At 43.6% G+C, this 21987-nt stretch overlaps 1 protein-coding gene across 5 annotated transcripts; it reads right to left on the bottom strand.

Moving 5' to 3' along the window:
* Positions 1-10731: 10731 nt before the first annotated feature.
* On the bottom strand, positions 10732-21719 carry srsf7a (serine and arginine rich splicing factor 7a). Of its 5 annotated transcripts, none has more exons than XR_004556108.1 (9): positions 21474-21719; positions 16454-16690; positions 16080-16256; positions 15867-15953; positions 15266-15307; positions 15072-15116; positions 14336-14542; positions 12939-13425; positions 10732-11550 (listed from the first exon to the last, which is right to left on the bottom strand). XR_004556108.1 is itself a non-coding variant. In XM_034132780.1 (9 exons), the coding sequence occupies exons 2-9, from the start codon at positions 16675-16677 to the stop codon at positions 13332-13334; spliced, it is 822 nt and encodes a 273-aa protein (XP_033988671.1). In that variant the 5' UTR covers positions 16678-16690; positions 21474-21719; the 3' UTR covers positions 10732-13331. The 5 variants fall into 5 exon arrangements, 4 of the variants coding, with proteins under 4 accessions (XP_033988671.1, XP_033988668.1, XP_033988670.1 ...); XM_034132780.1 differs by having other exon boundaries at positions 10732-13425; positions 14336-14411; positions 14466-14542; XM_034132777.1 differs by having other exon boundaries at positions 10732-13425.
* Between the last annotated feature and the right edge of the window lie 268 nt (positions 21720-21987).

Here is a 21987-nt window from a genome sequence, read left to right as displayed (position 1 = left end):
CTTCTGAGTCAGTCATTGAAGAGATCCGGATCATACGAGTCATTTGAGTCATATGAGTCAGCATCACCAAGACCGTAGAAATCCTATCGGTGAAACCGAAAACGTGTTGCATTTCACGAGCATATTAAACTGACGTTATATTAACCTCCGCTACACAGTGTATTTTGCTTTAATAAAAAATGTTGATCACAAAAAAAAGGGTTATTTTCAGTAGCGTGGCGTGGGGAAAAATTTAGGGGAAGCCCATTTTTTTGAGTTGGGGGTGGTCAATAACGTAACCAGATGAGTGATTACAGCGCCCGGTATCATTTTACACACATTTGTATCACACAGATGCAGGACTTGCACACGCCTGTTATCTAACCGACAGGTCCGCACGCACTCTCCAGCCGAAACTCTCTCGTCTTATTAATTTAAGCATTTTCTTATTAATTTATGCAGACACACCCCCCCCCCCAAATGCAATACCAGCCGCTCAATGCGCAGTGCAGATTCGGTAATGAATAAAAAAAGAAGCATTCATTCACAAAGTAAATCAGGAGACCTTTAAAGTTTTACTTTCACATCAAAGTATCAGTAGGCGTGTATGAAACACATGAATTCAAAAACAATTATGTACAGAAACATTTGCATGCGATAGTCCACCTTCTCTTCCCTTCCCTTTCTAACACACGGCAAGTGCAGCAACAGTCCTCGTCTCTGTAATTAGCTCAGTCCGTAGTCCAAAAGTAATTAAAAAATATAAACAATCTCATCTATTCAGGTGAGGCCCTATATGGAATAAATAATGCTTCATTTGCTTGATCATTTCAAACGGCGGTGATGACAGTTACAGTAGGCTACTACAGTACGTAGTAAAACTGATGTTGATGTGATTTGATTGGATGGCAGTGTCCAATCAAATCGCCAGCCGCCTCTGAAGGGAAGCCAGAGGCGGCTGGCTTCCCTTGGCATGGCCCTGACCAATCACAGGTTGGCAGGGGCATCACGTGGGCCTCATCTGATTGGTCAATCCCTCAATTTTTTTCACCAAGGGAAGCCCGATTCGGCTGGCCTCCTCTCGCAACAGTGAATGCAATCTACTGTTTCACCATAACATCTAGAGGGGCGCTGTTTGTTTCACTCTTTGTAAAATACTCAATGAGAGTGGGGGAGAGACGGGCCGGCAGCAACACACAGCAAAGGAGAATTATCGAAACAAAACAAAGTGTTTTTATTTATTTATTTAAATTATAACTACAATCCAAAAAAACAGGGGAAGCCTGGCTTCCCTTGGCCTCCGGGAGAAAACGCCACTGGTTATTTTGCGATTTGGCAAAGCTGATTCTGCTGTTGACTCGTGCATGAGGACGAGTCTGCTGGATCTCTGGATCTGCTGCTATATGGTTACGGCTCTGAGTCCGCACGAGTCTGCTGTGTGTTGCACAGCGAGTCAGGATTTGCGAATCTGAGTCTGCTGTTGACTCGTGCATGACGACGAGTCTGCTGGATCTCTGGATCTGCTGCTATATGGTTACGGCTCTGAGTCCGCACGAGTCTGCTGTGTTTTGCACAGTGAGTCAGGATTTGAGAATCTGAGTCTGTGAAGTTCCGCTGACTAACTCGTAGGCTACTGGTCTCTCTCGATCATTGACCTGGATTCACGGATCCCGCTATTTTGATTAAGTCCATTATGTTTCCGGCTCTAAATGAAGTTTCAGTGTAGACTTCTAACAAAATTGTCATGTTGTGCAAACAGTCTCCTGCGTGTAATAGCTGCATTTCCAATAAGGATCTTACTTGGCAAAACGTTTATTTTGAACATAGCACACAAAAAGAAACAAACAATGACAAATGATAGAAAATTGCAAAACAGTTAGAACATATAAAATGTCTTAATTATACAATTATTATTATTAAACATATAATTATATCTAATCATATTCCCCCCATATTTTCTCATGGACTGCGTAATCATTACAATACTGGTGTTTGTATGTGTTAAATGTGTGTAAAGTGGTGTCTTTTGCTTTAATAAAACATATTGATCACAAAAAAAAGGGTCATTTTGCGATTTAGCGAATCTGAGTCTGCTGTTGAATCGTGCATGATGACGAGTCTGCTGGATCTCTGGATCTGCTGCTATACGGTTACGGCTCTGAGTCCGCACGAGTCTGCTATGTTTTGCACAGTGAGTCAGGATTTGCGAATCTCTGAGTCTGCTGTTGACTCGTGCATAATATAGCCGCGGGAGCCGGGAGCCGGAGGAGGGGCTATGCTCGTGCACATGACGAGTATGGATCTCTGGATCTGCTATGCTATTACGGTTAGGAGCCGTCGGCTCCTCTGAGTCCCCACGAGTCTGCAGGAAGTTTCACTGATCCGCGTCCCCTCCCCTGAGCCAAACGATCACTTCTGGCAGCTATCCTACTTGCTAAAGGGTAGATGGACTGGGGTACGTTGTAATGTGATTTTACATGTTATAAAGAGAGTAGCGAGTGACGCAATTTATAGTTTTAATTTGTACGTCACACCAAGTGTGGGACTCAAAGGACTCGGGTTAATGGAGAGGGGAGACTCGTCACGACCAGCTCATTTCTAGGATCCGGGTTAATGATCCGGATGAATCAGGACTCGCCCATCTCTACTCGCACAACAACACACGTCACCAAGATGGCCGTCACTACTGTCTTGCCAAACAAGGGATTGACTACCCTCACTATCACCACAATGAAACACGTCCAGAAGAATGTCATGCAAAGCTGCCTGCCTTCCTTCGATTCTCCCTGAACTGCCTGAACTGCCTGATCTTTTTAATGTTCAATGTTAACCATTTGTGCAGATAGCATAAAGTACAAAAGATCGGCGATCCTAATGTAGCTTTAGCATTTCTCCCCCGGGGGGCATCGGGGCTTAAACGGTGTATTATAGAATGATCACACCGGTGTGACAGTACTCTTCAAAGGGTTCACGAAATATGACTACTACTCTTACTGTTTAACATTTTGGGTTACTTAATGTTACTTTATGTTAAGGCTAATACAAATGACAAGGCTAAGGCTGTAATGCTAACTAACGTGCTCGCTACTAGCTAGGTAGCTAACTTGATCAAGCCACTCCTGGTCCATTCATCAGACGGGAAGCGAAAGAACGAGCAAGACCCATTGCTGGTATGATTACAACCTGGTAATAAGCACACAGGCATCTTGTTAAAGTTATTTTATCTCAGCTATCTCTTATATTTAGTGGAGGAAAACAATTATGACATCAGTTATGACATCACTTACGCGACTCCGGGATTTGTAGTCTTTCTAGTTGCGTATTTTTCATAGTCTTATTTCAACAGTTTTACGACAAACTGTGACTTTTTTGACATGGAAACGATTTTTTTAAGATCGACAAACATCATATGTGTAATTCATGGCACAATTCAAACGAGATCGAAAGATAATCTTTCTCTCCCCATTAGCCGCGTTCACACCAAGTACTTTGCCGTACTTAGTGCCCCGGCACTTATTACCCCAGGGCACTTAGTACAGATCGCGTTCACACCGGAATAAGTTCCCTGAGGGAAGATTACGCAAATGAGCCTCTGACGTCACTTCGTCTTCTTCTGCTTTGGGTTTACTGGCAGGCAGCAAACCACTTCACGGTGTATACTGCCACCTGAAGTCCCCGGTCGGAAGTCCCCGGAGTTGGGGACTGGCTTTAGTAGAAGCTGCTGGGACTCCCAGCAGCTTCTACTGAAGCCTTCTGAGTAAATCGCCAGAACGCCGACACCTCCTCATCACACACACACATGCGCCGGTGAAGATGGCCGCATCGTATTTGTGCTCCTCTCCAACTTTGCCCATTTTCGTATTTTGTACATATTTCTTTTACTTTTGCCGTTTTACTTTTAACATGGTTCGCAACATGCTAGCCGACCGCACCTACTCTGCCATACAATATAGCAGAGAGGAACTTTTCCAATTGCGAAACTTCGTGGACAATATTAACCCTCCGACAGACAATGGAGATTCACCATGGCTACCTGTTGCTGTTCTACCTGAGAGACGCAAGAAGAAGACAAAGCGGGGATGCCGGGCCGGGTTGCTGGTCAGACTGAGGAAACGTGAGAATCGGCCCCCTCTTCCGAGTATTCTTCTGGCTAATGTTCAATCCATTGAAAATAAGCTAGATGAACTCAGAAGCCGGATTGCTTTTCAACGGGACATTAAGAACTGTAACGTGTTAATTCTCACTGAGACTTGGCTCAACCCCGCTATCCCGGACTCCGCTATTGTCCCTGACGGATTCTCTATTTTTCGTCAGGACCGGACTGCTACCTCGGGGAAAAGTAAGGGAGGCGGTGTGTGTGTAATGACTAACAACAACTGGTGCTCAGATGTGAAGATTATTTCATCGGACTGTTCCGCACAGCTAGAGCACCTCATGATCTCATGTCGGGCCTTCCATCTGCCGAGGGAATTCACATCTGTTGTGATAACAGCAGTGTATATCCCGCCGCAGCCACTCGCCGACAACAACACGGCACTCGATCAGCTGTTTGGGTTTATTGATAAAACCGAGACTTCACGGCCAGATGCGGCGTTCGTTGTGGCCGGAGATTTCAACACCGCCAACATGAAGAAGGTTTTGCCAAAATATTACCAACACATCAACTTCCCGACGCGCGGGGGAAACATACTGGACCATATTTATTCCCCTTTCCGGAATGGATATAAGGCTCTCCCTCGCCCTCCCTTCGGCAAATCAGACCATATCTCACTACTGTTGTTGCCTGCTTACAAGCAGAAACTTAAAAGGGACAGACCGATAACAAGGACAGTACAACGATGGAGCGAGGAGTCAGATTCAGCACTGCAGGATTGCTTTGCATCTACGGATTGGAGTGTGTTTGAGGACAATAACATCAACACACACACGGACACTGTCATCTGCTACATTGGGAAATGCATCGATGACGTGGTACCGAAGGTTTCTGTACGGACATTCCCAAATCAAAAGCCCTGGGTAAACGGTGAGGTGCGCGGCAAACTGAAAGCGCGCACTCTCGCGCACACAGCGGGAGATTTGGAGGAGTACAGGAAGTCTAGGTATGATCTCCGGAGAGCAATAAAAAATGCAAAGAGACAGTACAAAGAGAAGGTGGAATCTGACTTCAAAGGCTGTAACACTAGGAATATGTGGGCGGGACTAAGGACAATGACTGACTACAAAGGAGCAGCGGGGGGTGCTGCGGGAGTGTCTGCGTGCGCATCTCTCCCAGATGAGCTAAACAGTTTTTTTGCACGCTTTGAGAGCAGCCAGGCTGTGGAGGTACAGAGGGACCAGGAGCTACACTGCCCTTTTGTTTTAAATAGGGCAGATGTGTGTAAATCCTTTAAAAGGGTTAACCCACACAAGGCTCCTGGACCTGATGGCATCCCTGGCCGTGTTCTCAGGGTGTGTGCAGTTCAGCTGGCAGAGGTGTTCACAGACATCTTCAACAGGTCCCTGCTGCAGTCTGTAGTCCCCACATGTCTTAAACACTCCACCATCATTCCTGTCCCCAAAAAGACAATCATCACCTGCCCCAACGACTACCGCCCAGTAGCACTCACCTCCATCATAATGAAGTGCTTTGAGCGGTTAGTCAAATTATTCATCACCTCCTCCCTCCCTGAATCTCTGGACCCCCTGCAGTTTGCCTACAGAGCAAACAGGTCCACAGACGACGCCATAGCCCTCACCCTCCACACTGCCCTCTCACACCTGGACCCGAAGAAGAGGAACACATATGTGAGAATGCTGTTCATTGACTACAGTTCAGCATTCAACACCATTGTGCCCTCCAAGCTGGCCATCAAGCTCAGAGACCTCGGACTCAACAGCGCCCTCTGCGACTGGATCCTGAACTTCCTGACGGGCAGACTCCAGGCAGTGCGGGTGGGAAATATCACATCCTCCACCCTGATTCTCAACACCGGTGCCCCTCAAGGCTGCGTGCTCAGCCCTCTCCTCTACTCCCTGTTCACCCACGACTGCGTGGCCACACACAGCTCCAACACCATCGTGAAGTTTGCTGATGACACGACCGTCATCGGCCAGATCACAGACGATGACGAGACGGCATACAGAGAGGAGGTCGAAAACCTGACATCTTGGTGCCAGGAGAACAACCTCCATCTCAACATCAGCAAAACAAAGGAGCTGATTGTGGACTACAGGAAGCAGCAGGGAGAGGGACACGCCCCCATCGCCATCAATGGGACTACGGTGGAGAGAGTCAAAAGCTTCAGGTTCCTTGGGGTCCACATCACTGAGGACCTGACATGGTCTCTTCACACCACCACCATCACCAAGAAAGCTTGACAGCGGCTCTTCTTCCTCCGCAGGTTGAGGAGGTTCAAAATGGATTCCAGGATACTCTGCAACTTCTACAGGTGCACGATAGAGAGTATCCTCACTGGCAGCATGACGGCCTGGTACGGCAGCTGCACCGACCTCGATCGTAAGGCTTTACAGAGGGTGGTGAAAACTGCACAGCACATCACCAGGACGGAGCTGCCATCCATGGAGGACCTTTACTCCCAGCGGCTCAGGAAGAAATCACTACGGATTATCAAAGACCCCCATCACCCCAGCCACAAACTGTTCTTTCTGTTGCCGTCTGGCAGACGTTACCGCAGCATCCTGGCAAGGACAAGAAGATTCGGAGACAGTTTCTTCCCGCGGGCAGTGAGACTGTTAAAAAATTGAACTGTTGAAACAACTTCAAACATTCAACTGCTACTCAGTAGTATGTATCTAATACCTAATATATATATATCATTCCAATAACTTGTATATAGACTCATACTGCACTATTCCACATCATAACTTTATTTCATTTTTATAACTATTATTATTTTTGTATTGCTCTTGCTCTTATTGTTATTATGTTATGTTATTATGTTGCATTGTTGGAGAAGCCTGTGACATAAGATTTTCAACTGCATAATTACTCTGTAGCTATGTCAGATTGACAATAAAGAACCTTGAACCTTGAACCTTGAACCTCATCTCCACCGCTCCCATGTTTTATTTTGTGTTGCCATAAGTTAGTCTCTCTGCGTTTGTGCGCTGGGCGAATGCTAATGCTAATAATGCTAATGCGAGGATAATAAAATGGCGGCTCTACAAAACATTTCAGAGTTTTACGGGGCGTGGTTTGCAATCAGAACTGGGGCACTTTTTCCCCCCAGGAAAGTACCATCTCTCAGCAGGCACTAAAAATGGGGGTAAAAGTACTCTTTTTGGTATGAACGCGACATAAGGGGTACTAACGGAACTAAATGCGAAAAGTACGGGGAAAAGTACTCCGGTGTGAACGCGGCTATTGACTTCAATACATAATTTTTCCAAAATAAGGTCCCATGGGGCGGAAGTAGAAGGGCGGGACTTCGACTCTATAGAAAAACAGGATCAACAGTAAAGTAGTAATCCCAGAGTGTTTGCAACGCAGCGGAAACAATATCAGAGACGTTTTAGAAAATAAAAGCATGTGTCCATATTTTGATAAATGGCTTTGATAAATGCCGATGCCGATTATTTATTTGGACAGTTACAATAAACAATGTAACAATAGGCTAATCTAAAATGTTTGTTTTATTTCTATCTAGCTTTGTCGTTCTTGCTTTAAAGGTAGGGTCAAGCCCCCAGGAAGTGCGCCGGACTCTGTGCCCAACATTCGTTGTGTCCAAACGGCGGTACTGCAACTCCCGTATCAGTCCGTGACGTCACCCGGCCCAAAACAACTTTTTCCCATTGACTAACATGGGGAAAGAGATGTCTGTAAATCGGTGGATAATTTTTTTGTAACTAAGTAAACTACCCAGTATTAACTATTTGATAGCCCTTATTAGAATCATTTGGTCCTTAAAGTTGTAAAATGCACTAAAAGCCAAATCTAGATTTATTTTCTCTCTCCATTCATTCTAGTGAGCCGAGGGTGTTTCTCAATCGCGAGTAAAGCTGCTGCAGAGCCACTATTTCAAGCATACTACGTCATTGAGTGCCGCCGAAGTACTGTTCCAATCTCCAGCATACTTGGAAATCTACCGAGCCCGGCGTACTCCGTTTGGAGAAATATCGAGGCTGCACATGAGTAGACTCCGCGGTCTTAAAATCCCCACAATGCTTTGCGCACGGACCAATTTCCAAAATCTGTGGCGGAAAATGTAAGGCGGGGCCTCTCATATGACGCACACCTGCACACTTGCTAGCCTGTTCCACTCTTTGTTTTCCAAATGTCAGGAAGTATTCTTGACTCGCTTCTGAAGCAAGATGCTCGGCAGACATGTGCTACCAAGCAAGCGTACTCGCGATTGAGAAACACCCTGAGAGTGGGAGCTCGGGGGGCGGGGCTCAAGGGACGCATGCTCTGTGAGCGCACATACAGGGTGTTTCTCAATCGCGAGTACGCTTGCTTTGTAGCACATGTCTTCCGAGTCACTTCCTTCAGAAGCTAGGCAAGAATCCTTCCTGGCATTCGGAAAACGAAGAGTGGAACAGGCTAGCAAGTGTGCAGGTGTGCGTCATATGAGAGGCCCCGCCTTACATTTTCCGCCACAGATTTGGGGAAATTGGTCCGTGCGCAAAGCATTGTGGGGATTTTAAGGACGCGAAGTCTACCCATGTGCAGCCTCGAAATTTCCCCCAAACCAAGGACGCGGCCTCGGTGGAATTCCAAGTATGCTGGACATTGGAACGGTCCTGCTGCGCCACTTGACGTAGCATCCTTTAAATATTGGCTTGGAAGCCAATATCCTCGCGATTGAGAAACGGCCACAGGTTCTTCTGCTCTGGCAGCCAGGCATGACGGGTAATCTGTGACGTTTCGCTCTCTCAAAAGTTGGGCCATTTTGACTTCATGCACCAATGAGCAGCTCTCATAGGAAAGAACGAGACCCCGCCTCCCATGCTGTATCCAGTTCTTATTATACATCCATGGGTAGGGTAGGTAAGAATGGAGAAAATAATTGGTCGTGCTTTGTGTAAAAAGCATGACCAATCATCTGAGCCGGCCCGGCTAAAATAACTGGATGGCCTACCTGCCTGTCAGCCTTCCATCTGTGCACAAATGTATCTCGTGCCCTCATTGGTCATGTGCGCGTTCGTGTGTGTTGGAGGAGGGGCTCTGTAAGGAAGTCTGAAGGAAGGGGCAGATTTTTTTTCGGCTGCGTACTTTCAAATTCTAGCGCACTCGAGCTGGTTTCTCCATTCTTACCTACCCTACCTTTAACTGTGAGCCTATTTCGGTGTAGGCCTATGTACATTTGAGCAACAAAAAAGTGCTGTTTGAACTTTGTTAAAGTCCCAGTAGTAGAGCTGTATTTCATCACAAGCAGTGGCGTTTTCTCCCGGAGGCCAAGGGAAGCCAGGCTTCCCCTGTTTTTTCGGATTGTAGTTATAATTTAAATAAATAAATAAAAACACTTTGTTTTGTTTCGATAATTCTCCTTTGCTGTGTGTTGCTGCCGGCCCGTCTCTCCCCCACTCTCATTGAGTATTTTACAAAGAGTGAAACAAACAGCGCCCCTCTAGATGTTATGGTGAAACAGTAGATTGCATTCACTGTTGCGAGAGGAGGCCAGCCGAATCGGGCTTCCCTTGGTGAAAAAAATTGAGGGATTGACCAATCAGATGAGGCCCACGTGATGCCCCTGCCAACCTGTGATTGGTCAGGGCCATGCCAAGGGAAGCCAGCCGCCTCTGGCTTCCCTTCAGAGGCGGCTGGCGATTTGATTGGACACTGCCATCCAATCAAATCACATCAACATCAGTTTTACTACGTACTGTAGTAGCCTACTGTAACTGTCATCACCGCCGTTTGAAATGATCAAGCAAATGAAGCATTATTTATTCCATATAGGGCCTCACCTGAATAGATGAGATTGTTTATATTTTTTAGTTACTTTTGGACTACGGACTGAGCTAATTACAGAGACGAGGACTGTTGCTGCACTTGCCGTGTGTTAGAAAGGGAAGGGAAGAGAAGGTGGACTATCGCATGCAAATGTTTCTGTACATAATTGTTTTTGAATTCATGTGTTTCATACACGCCTACTGATACTTTGATGTGAAAGTAAAACTTTAAAGGTCTCCTGATTTACTTTGTGAATGAATGCTTCTTTTTTATTCATTACCGAATCTGCACTGCGCATTGAGCGGCTGGTATTGCATTTGGGGGGGGTGTGTCTGCATAAATTAATAAGAAAATGCTTAAATTAATAAGACGAGAGTTTCGGCTGGAGAGTGCGTGCGGACCTGTCGGTTAGATAACAGGCGTGTGCAAGTCCTGCATCTGTGTGATACAAATGTGTGTAAAATGATACCGGGCGCTGTAATCACTCATCTGGTTACGTTATTGACCAACCCCCCCCCCAAACCAAAAAAATGGGCTTCCCTACATTTTTCCCCACGCCACGCTACTGATCACAAGGGCACCAAAGAACATTTTAAATTTTAAATTGTAGTGTTTTGGTGCCTGTAGTTGAAAATCTCTGGCATATTAATATTTTTATAAAATAAAGATACCTGTAAATAATAAAAATACCTGTAAATAATAAAGATACCTGTAAATAATACCTGCTGATATCTTAACATATTTCAATTATCTACACGTATATATATATATATATATACATATATTTGTTTCAGCTACACAAAACAAAACTTTAATCAGCAAATCAAATGTACCAAAAGGTGAAATAAAGACCACTAAGGTATGTTTAAGAGGTTTATTCTCAAATAAAACTGCCACTGTCCTATCATATAAGCAAGGAACAGCTCAAAGCTGTTAAAGCAGTCATACATAAATCAAATTCAGCACTGTGTATACTGTAAAATTAAAAGTGACTGGAACAAATCCGAGATCAACACATGGGGAACATCAATTCAGCACACAGTGAAACTGATTAGGTTGATAAAAGGGACAGTGCAGGACAGAAACAAACAGTACAAATGTGACGTCATTTTAAAGGCATGGCGGACAACAAATACCTCCGTATGCCATCATGAGAGGAAGCATTTAACAGCATCAGATTTCAGAAATCAAAATGGAGGCATTACAATATTATAATATTCAGCCAATTCTCAATGGAGAAAAATAGTTTGAGATTCGACACATTTTAGGAAAAAAAAAACAGTTTTCACTGCAATGTCTCTAACCTCAAGAACTCAATCTTAAAGTCTACTTTTAAACTGCTCAAAACCTTGCTTAAAGTCAATGGCGACATTTAGTATTACCTTAACAGGAGTGTAGCTTCTGCTACCCCACTATAAATAAGGAAGATAAGATATGCAGCAGAAGCAACAATTAAAACAATCAAATAGAAACTAATTTCTTTTTTTACTATACTGACCAACAACCTGCACACAGAATACAATCATGGGGAAGAAAATGTAACTTAAAAAAGATTCGGAATAGTCAGCCAGTGAGAGCAGACGGGTGCAGGGGTTGAGTCTGATAAGGAATAATAAGTCTTCTTCTCTCAGTCGGCTGCAGGCGTAGGGCTGCGGTGAGGGCTTGCTGAACGGGAACGACTGAAACAAAAATAAAGAGGGATTAGCTTGCCACAGGGGAGGATGGAAGAATGATCAGACAGAAATTCCACAGTTCTCAACATCTGACACAGTTTTAACCTTTTGAGAAAGTTCATGACCGGATACACACTGATACTTGTAAACAGTCTGAATACCTCTTTAACCTGTCAGAACAAGTTTTAATGTGAAGAGTCAAAAAGTATTTTCGTACACCTGTAATTTTTTATATATATTTGTCTAAGGCGACTAAACTTTGCATTTCAAATAAATAATTGTCCAGGGTGAAGAGTGAAATACACAAACACACCTGGGGAGAAAACAGTCTTTTAAAAAACTGACAGGTCATTGACAGTCTCCCCACCTGCAACTACAGCAGATTGTTAACATAGTATACTCTGAAGAGACATTTAGGCATTTTTTTTTTTTACGAGTGTTTAATGTCATGACCGGAGAAGGAACTGCACAATTAAAAGCCACCATATTTTTATTGGTTATTATAAAGTTCTAAGGAGTACTAAAATACTTTTTAAAAATGGTTTATTATAAAGTTCTTAGGAGTACTAAAATAAATACTTTATTGGTGAAGTAGCCTAAAATGGTCATGTATGGCAGAAGCAGGGCTCAAACTCAAATGTGTGCATTCATCCCAGAGATGCAAAAAAATGATTGGGGATGATAACAATTACATTTTGGGACATGTACAGGACAAGAAAGTAGATATAACCTAAGAAAAAGTAAACTACAAATAAACACTGATTTTATTCTCTGACAATGTTTTCGCTATATAACATATGTGTATTTAACAAATAATTTTAAAAATACATTTAGCTGTTTGTATGGTGTTATATTTATGCCAGTCATTACTTTTAACTAAGGATATAGAATTTGGACGGCCACCAAATACTTCGGGGATTGTTTAATTGTATTTGACAGTGGTAAAAATGTTTAGTGAGACCTGGGCACAAGAAGAAAAAAACCATTTGACTATAGGCGCTTTCACACCGGATTACTTTTCCCAGGAATAGTTCCGATAGTTCCTGGGATTTTGCGTTCACACCAAAAAGATCTGGAACTAGAACTTTTTTTTGCGGGAACTAAAGAGTTCTCATGAACTAAGTACTGGGAACTAAGTACAGCAAAGTACTTGGTGTGAAAGCGCCTTATGCCCCCCTCAGAAATATAATCTATTGAATCTCATCTTGTCTCTCTCTCTCTTGCACTCACTCAATCATCCAGCCACTCACGCATACAAACACATTTGTACTCTGAGCATGCTTGTTAAAGGCTCAACTATAGCTCTCTAATCACCAGTTTTGAAGACTACACCAAGCCTGTGCATTTCTTTCACCATGAACATGAGCTTTTCAGGGGGTTTGTTTTTTTGTTACCTTTGGAGACAGTGGCAGAAACAACAAGTACAGAGAAGCGAAGGATGACTACAACTCGGAGAGACTGCGGTGGGAGGCTCTTGAAGTCTGATCTCTCGTCAGCTCTTTCTCTCCCTTTCAGAAGCTAAGACAGAGGCCGAAGAACTCTGGTAGGTAGGGGGGTCTGGTAGGTAGGTAATGGATTTAAATGATCTGTGTGGGTCAGCCCTCTGGTACTTCTGAAGACTCTAGTAGAACAACTGAATGTGTGCACGGGCTGATCTCGTCTGAGCGTGTGCGTCGGTCGAACAGACGGTCACCCATTCACTGTGGGGGGGTAGGTCGGAAGGTCGACCTCTTTCTCGCTGTCTAACACCAGATGCAGGCGAAGGCTGATCTCAGGTCAGCGCTTAGTCACCCTCCCGCAGGACGTACACACCGCCAGCTGGCAGACCATGGGCCTGGGATCAGCTGTGGTGTCAGTGCAGTGCTCAGCTCCCACCACACGCTTTAAAGAAAATATGAAAAATAAACAAAACTGTGCTGCAGAGATGCTTAACTTAAGTCACACCAAGGGTGTCGTCAGCTAATATTCTTTCTAGAGAATTCCTTTGATCTAGCCAGATTCATGATAGGGAATTTAAGAAGAAATTAAAACATTGAAAATACTTCCTGAGACCATCTTTACTTAACACTTATCAATCCCATAATTACAGTTTTCTCTCTTGCAATGTCTGCACTTAAATTCATTTCTATAAAATACAACTACATAGTTTGTGTCTTTAAAGGAAAGCAAGAGTACATAGGACATGTCCCTGGCTTTAGCTGCTAAGAGTCTCAACAGTTTACTGGCTCTGTAGAAACAATCTTTCATGTGCTCTCTTTTCAGGCTTTAAGCTGAGGTTAAATAGAGCTATCAAGAGCTGGAAAAGAGAGCACAGGAGAGACGGGGACATCTAATCTTTCATTTACTCATACTTCCCTACACCAGACAGAGGGCCCAAGTCACTGTCGCTACCCATCCCCCACTCCACAGCTGGCCCCCAGCAGAGCAGAAGACTTGGCGAAGATGCAGATCTCTCTGCGTCGAGGAGTCTCGCTCGTCCATCTCACTTCTGGCGGTTGTTTGGTGGCAGAGTGACGCTCCCGGGTGGATGTGGGGGTTATTTAATAGTAATTCCCTGGCTAGGATGGAGCGCCTAAGTTCTGGCTAATGTGAAGAACATAACTAAGCTCTCTTAGAACGCAGGATAGTTGTGGTCTTAACTATCTTAATTCTATACTGGTTAGTCTAGACCTTACTTCTTCCTTATACGTTTTTACACAAGTTTAAAATGTCTGGGTAAAACACTGACAACTGGCAGGACTAAGCAACTAAAATCTTGTTTTAATGAGTGAGAGACATTAAGACGGTTTACCTGTTCCTTTTGTGGTCGGCTGAATGAGATCGTGAGCGGGAACGTGAGACGGAGCGCCCTCTGGGGGGGGAGCGCCCTCTGGGGGGGGAGCGCCCTCTGGGGGGGGAGCGCCCTCTGGGGGGGGAACGACCTCTGGGGGGGGAACGACCTCTGTGCGAAGAGCGCCCTCTGGGTGCAGAGGTGGACCGAGACCGAGACTTGGAACGACTGGAGAGAGAAACAACAGGATCCACTTTTGAATAATTAAGAATTAATTATTTTCTTCACAGATGAACATGTAGTGCTGACCTGACAGTCAGAATCAGTGCTGCCCCTAAGCGAAATGTTGTCATGAGACCCACACACACTTGGTCTTAAAAAACAACTATTTTAATATCATTTTTGCCCATTATGCCCATTATGCCCAACTGGCCAAAAGTGATGCACTGCTGCGAGGAATGACTGAGCCGTGAAGTTGAAATGACGAGTCACTTTGTTTGTTTAGAAGAGCACACATGCTCGTTTGCTGTTTTGCCATCAATACTTTTATTTCTAACTATTCCTATTCAGGCGTGAACTTATGTAAACGTATCTTCAATTTATAAAAGTGACATTATGTGACTCCCGTCACTCACTGCATTCATGTCTCACCCAACAATCATGTCACAAGGGTGGAATGTTTGCTATACAACAGCAGTGCCTTTCAGATACAAGCTGTGTAATTGTGTCATGAAAAACTGTCGCACACACAACCTACCTTCTCACTGACGTCCTGGACTTGGAACGGGCTGGAGAGCCAGACCTAATGTTACAGAAAATAAATATACACAATACACAACACGGAAAAGGAGTGGCCACATCTGTCACATACTGTATATCGCCATTACAAAACCTAGAAAATTGATGTATTAACATAACAGTTATTTATAGTAAACCAAGCTTTATTCTTACCGGCTCCTGCGTCTGGAATAGGATGGAGATCGGCGGCGGCTCCTGCAAAAAGTACGACAAAAGTGAGTTAACAAAAGGTTCGCGTGATGGCCGGGCTGCCATATAAAACAACGGGGATGACATTCTTATTCTGAAATGTCTAATGCTGCACAGCTTTGCATGTCTATTCATTCTGTTTAGGGCAAGTATTTCTGCACTGTTGCAGATAAAGATTGGGCTAAACTAAAGTTATACTTCTACGACTTGTATGATAAAAACATTTCCAATAGGTCCAGGGCAATGTCAATTAGTTGCAATTATTAACCTGCAGAGACTTGAATCGACAGCAACTTACTACCCAAAATGCATTCAGAAAAACTTTGAGAGACTTTGAATGTAACAAAAGTGGGCATTATGACAGTTTTCAAAACTAAATGATCAATTTAGTTATCATCCTGTGTTAATTCATGTAACCGTAACTTCAGAAATGCAATTCATCTGATCTAATCGGTGTGATTTGCAGCACTCAAACCAGTACATTTAGACTTAAAAGCATTAGGTTTCATGCAATAAGTGCCAAAAATCAGAAGCCAAAAACCACTGAGGTTCTGTGCCTACATACCTGCTGGGGCTACGGCTGCGGGAGCGAGAGAGATAACGGCGCCCACGGGACCTGGACCTTGAGCGAGATCTAGAACGAGAATGGGACCTGAAACGAAAACAAACTCATTTATTCCCGACTGTCTTTGAGGTACAGGACGGCCAGAGCTGTTCTCATCAGAGCAAGTGTCAAGTGTTTCAGCCACAACCTCGTCAACAGACAGTAATCCTTCACCTGCTGCGACGGCCTCCTCTCTTGCTAAAGCGGTAGCAGTCATAGGCGTAGTGGCCTCGGTCCCCGCACTGGTAACACCGATCCTTGGGGTCAAACTGGCGTCGGCTGGGGCGTCCACGGCCCTTCCTGGAGAGGCCTGTCGAGAGCTCCACACGAACACGGGAACCACAAAGAATCCTGAGGAGAAGAAAGGTCAGGGCAGAGACAGGTGGAGTTCCTGGTCCACATGCCAGATGTAAGGAATAAAACCCTTATCGAGTCCCCTTACATTTAACTTTTGCATTTCTTAAGTCTGTTACAAGGCAACACACCCATCATTTAACACGTTTGAAGATGGAATTTGTTCATTTCATAAGGAAAATATTATTACTTACTTTCCATCCATGCCCTTCACAGCATCTTCTGCATCCCTGGGATCCTCAAACTCCACGAAGGCAAACCCAGGTGGGTTCCTGGCCACCCAGACGGTCCTCAGTGGGCCATAATAACTGAATGCTCGCTCCAGCTCCCCCTTGGCAGCACCATTGCCCAAGTCACCAACGTACACTTTACAGTCGGTGGCCCGAGACGAGCTGCGGGAGGATGAATAGTGAGACATCTCTTATTGCCTCCTGGGAAAAGAAGAAAATAAGAATAAAATGGTGGTTTTGTTCATTAAACAATAATGTAATTGACAGATATTTGTTTATTTTTATATTACTAACACATGTGTCTGACAGCTTTAGGGATTATTAGATTTCAATTTTTCATTGATTTTCTGTTCAGTGAAAAACATGTTCATGACCAACTGTGTTGATTTCAAATGTTTGTGATAAAACTAAATGTATCTTTATGCATTGCGAGAATCATCCCACTTCTTAAGCTGAACAACTATTTTAAAAGCCTCTTGGAACTGCTGGACAATGCATCAAAGCAAAGCTGAACAAAGGGATGTTTTTCTGAGCTCAATCCTATACTTTTTAGAGATACGTGGTTCTCTCAGGAGAGTGATACTACAAACGTTGATGATTATATAGAATATGATGCATTGAGGTAGATTTAACTACCCGACAGTATATCAAGGAGTTAAAAAGAGCACAACCTTAAACATCTACAGCAGTAAAATGCATCATTAACACAGCAGCAAAAACAATATAAACATAAGATACAGTACACAGCATAGACAAGTAAACCCACTCTGAAACCTAACCTAAGGAGAATGGCAGCCAAGCTGTCCTCCCTGCTGGACAATGTGTCCCCCACCCCCTCCAGGACACCCTGTCTGCACTGTGCAGCTCCTCCAGTGACAGGCTGCTGCCCCCCCGCTGTCTCACGGAGAGATACCGCAGGTCCTTCCTTCCTGCAGCGGTCAGACTACATAACCAGCACGGCCCCTAGTAGACCCCCCCCCCCCACACACACACACACACACACACACACACACACAAGAACATAGACTATAAAACCTCTTGTTGTTAAATACCAACTATGTGCAATATGTGCATCGTTAAAAACTGTGCAATATATACCTGGCTGCTAAATCCTCAGAACTGTTACAGGGTGTGTATTTTTGTAAAATGTGTAACTTCTTTATTATAATTTCTTTTTTTATCTTTAGTACTTTTTTTATGCATGCTTAGGTAACATTAAGCTGTATTTGGGTCTTTTCTGCCGTAACAATGTCAATGTCCCCTCTGTGGGACTAATCAAGGTATTCTGATTCTAACTCCTTGCTCCTCAGGGGCACCACAGCAGGGCCCAGGAGGTGAACTGGGACCTCTCAAGTAGCAGTCCACACTCCATACGTACGGTCTGGTCGGGGACTTGAACCGTTGACCCTACGGCTCACAGTCCAAGCCCCTACTGACTGAGACAATGCCAGACATAAAGTGGTACCTAACCCACTGAATCGCTCAGACTTATTGCTGACAACAATTGCACCACATGGGAAATAATTTTCTGGAGAGTTCAGTAAGAACATTTTTTCATTTCATTGCGCAGGAGAATCCCAAAGCAAGTGCCTCAGAGCTGGCATAAGCCAAATTGGACTGACCATTTCATCCCACACAGTAAGACGCTCTTTAGCCTTTGCCAAGGCCCATATTGATAAAGGTGAAGACTTTTTGGAATCAATACTCTGGTCAATCTTTTCAGATCTGGTGGCATCAGAAATGTATGGCGTCGCAAGGCTGAAGAGTACTCTGAGAAGTGCATGGTCCCTACAATGAAGTACGGTGGTGGTAAAGTTATTACATGGGCATGTATGAGTGCTGCAGGTGAGGGGGAATTGTACTTCATCAATGGCAACATGAATTCACAGAAGTACTACACAATCTTGAAAGATATGATACTACCCTGTCTCCACATCCTGGGCACTCTTTCAATGTGACAATTACCCTAAACAGTCTTCCCGCTGCATTTTTAAGGAAGAACAAGGTGAAAGTGCTGCAGTGGCTAAGTATGTCACCCAACTTCAATCCTATTGACCACATGTGGAACACAGGACAATATCTCGTGAACTTGTACACTCGATGCCAAGAAGGGTCAGTGCAGTACTTGAAAGTAACGGAGGACATACGAAGTATTAGAATATGACATTTGTTTAATTTAATCTAGGGTGTACTTCTTTTTGCAACCCTTGATTCAAACAAAGTTGACTAATTCACTTATTTGACAGATATTGATGACATATACATACATATCTTTCTATGGTGTTTTTATAAATGTTTAATACTTTTCTAATGTTGTATCTTTCCATGAATTGTAATGGTGATCATTGAATAACACCAACATATACAGGGCATTCTACCGAATTAGTACAAAGTGCGGTCCCACAACAAGAAAAACTATTTAACAAAACAATTAAGTATTCAGACATAGACATTTACTAAGAATATGTTATGGTCTATTTAAACACAAGGCATTAAATTAGATAGTGATAAGCTTAATATATACACAGGGTATATGCAGGAATCCTGAAGTCAAATTGAATACCTTTTAAGACCTTTTTTAAGACCCTTTCCATACATTTTAAGACCTCATCGCAACTTCGAGTTTTAACCGGTTACATTGGCAACACACTTTACCTCACATTTACTATATTGATTGTAAGATAGCACAACTAAACAGTTTGTGATAACTCCTTATCATAATTCAGATAGAACAAAGCACAAGAGAATGAATTGTGTGACCAACCCAATGCAAGGTTTATTAGAAAAAGAAACCATTAGAAAGTAGTATTTGATTTAGGCATTGTTCCCAAGAGATAAAACAGACAGACTACTGAAGCCTCCTCTCCACATGAACTTCAACCTCTCTGTCAAGGTCAGGTTTAATGCAGTATGCTGCTTTTTTTGCTTCTGTAGACTTTGTGCTCTTTCATTCCAGTAAAACTCCTCAGAAACCATTAGAAACCAGTATTTGACCAATAAACAAAACAATTGACAAAACTTTGAACTATGAAATATATTAAACTTTGGTGAGCTTTAGCGGGGTAATGCCATATAGGAGCTCCCTCACAAATACCCAGGGGTTAAATTGGGCCGGGGCTGTCCGGGGCTAAGCCCCGGCACATAGGACAATACTCTGACGTCATCACCCTCGCACATTTGTCATATGTTTACAAAAAACGATATATATGTTAACTTTTCTCGTTCTTAATATAGACTATATTTAGGGTCGATATGTGTTGACTTTACTTTAAAATAGCAGATCTCTGTGACCGGATATAGTTTGGCTTAGTGAACGTGTGTCTCTTCCTTGGAGGAGCAGCATCGCCCGGACTCCGCGGCTCCTCCGTGCAGAGAGTCTGCACTGCAGCGGTGTGTGTCAGCGACGTGCAGTCAGGGGAGGCACGGATTGGCCATCGGGAGAGTCGGGACTGAAACGCCGGGACTGAAACGCCGTGGCTTTCTGGCTAGCACTTAGCATGTGGGACCGGACAGCTTTGATCCCCATCGACAGTGGCGATTCTAGAGTCTGTGGGGGGCCCTCGAACCAGCTTTCATCACCATCAGTGGCGCCCCAACACACTCTCCCTTCCCCCCCCCCCCCCCCCCCCCCCCACCCAGAGCGGATTTGAAAATACACAACCGGAGAAAATCTGCCACTTCCTTATAGAGCCCCTCCTCCAACACACACGAACGCGCACATGACCAATGAGGGCACGAGATAAGTTTGTGCACAGATGGAAGGCTGACAGGCAGGTAGGCCATCCAGTTATTTTAGCCGGGCCGGCTAAAATGATTGGTTGTACTTTTTACAGTATTACGGCTTCCACAGATGACATTTTTTTATGGATTTTTTGTCAAAGCATTTAAGATATTCATTGCTATCGGGATGTTAAGAGCATTCCATGGAATATAACAAAAAGTGTATCTCGAGCCGGTTTCTCAAACTTACCTACCCTACCTTTAACCTATAATTTTTTACTACATTGTATGTACTATGTTTCGGTAGTGACCATTTTTGGTAGAGGAAGAACATTCCAATTGAGTCTGAAAATACGATATTAAAATGTACGGTTCTTTTAGTAGATATGTGTAATTTAGATATGGTACAAAATATATATGGACAAAGTTTTGGGAAAAAAACATACAACATTTCCAACCTGACTTTGGTCCAATTCGGTAGAATGGCCCATTACATGTTCAGAGGGGATGTACTCATTTATGCTTGTACTTTAATAGAAAAAAACTGATAGGGATCTTTTAACTGTACAAAGAATAATTGTTAAACCTTTATCTAAATGTTGTATTTTTAAGGAGTTATGAGTTACTTGTAGTAGAGTATTTTCACGGTAAAAGGTCTAGTTCCTTTACTTGAGTTAAGATCAGAATACTCCTTCCACCTCTCCACCTTTAGCAGAGGGAACTGAAGCACCTTGTTGGTAGATCAGCAGGTGCAACAGGGCTGATGCTGCTGTCTGAGCGCCAAACACAGCCTCCTGAAATCTCTTTAATTAAACATCTCTCACGTCCTATCCGTGTTTAAACTGTTTTCACAAGCATTAACGATGTATTTGTATTTGAATAACCGTCGTAGTTTACTGTTAAATACATGGCCGCAGAGTTATTAACCAGGCTCGTTACATAAACCCAACAGTCTATACAATCTCATATGATTATTCAGGGTAAAGTTTTCTGATTGCACAGTTTTTTACTTGAATTAGAGGATATGAACGGATTAGTTTATATAACGTGAGCTTTTCTGCATTCAAGTGGAACATGGAGCCCTATGTAGCTGACTAACCCTTCATTGAACAATTTATTATATCATTTTTACAGATAATTATTCAAATTAAAATACACAATACATGTGCTGTGTGTATATTTAAGTGGGTTTACCCAGGAATTAGCCTACGGCCTAGCTCTCTGCCTGCGCATAAACAATGGCGATTGCTCGCGCTAACGTTACCTTCTTCCGCTGTTCCGCTGACGAACCTACACCGTCTCTAACGGGGTTTTAACCGAATCGAGATTCGTGTTGCAAAGTGAGCGAGCTAACAAGCCACTCTTATTGATATAAAAGATACAGCCACATATCTGGGTTATGGCTAGAAAGGATCCGTCTTGTGTAAAACTCTCGCGAGAGTTTGCAAGTCACGTGGCTGAATGTTTACGTTTGGCAGGCAGCCTTTCAGTTACGATCGTTAACATCAGTGGGCCACCACAGCAAATGATGGTGAGAAGCTAAACTATCTATTAATTATGTCAATTACAGGGAGTGTGATTGTTGAAATAGAGTGTTAGCGGTCTTGCTGTTCAAAGAAGAATGACAACAGTGTAGATCACCAACACTATGGTTTATTTTTTATTCACAGGCAAGTCAACGTTGTCGGAGTAAAAGTCCCAAGATAGCTCCTGGTGCAATAAAATGTTCCCTTTCAGTGTTTTACTATTATGTCTGATGTTTCTCTATTAATATTGCT

Source organism: Trematomus bernacchii, unplaced genomic scaffold (genome assembly GCF_902827165.1).
Source record: "Trematomus bernacchii unplaced genomic scaffold, fTreBer1.1, whole genome shotgun sequence".
NCBI classification, from domain to species: Eukaryota; Metazoa; Chordata; class Actinopteri; order Perciformes; family Nototheniidae; genus Trematomus; species Trematomus bernacchii.
This window is presented reverse-complemented; position numbering and strand designations above follow the sequence as displayed.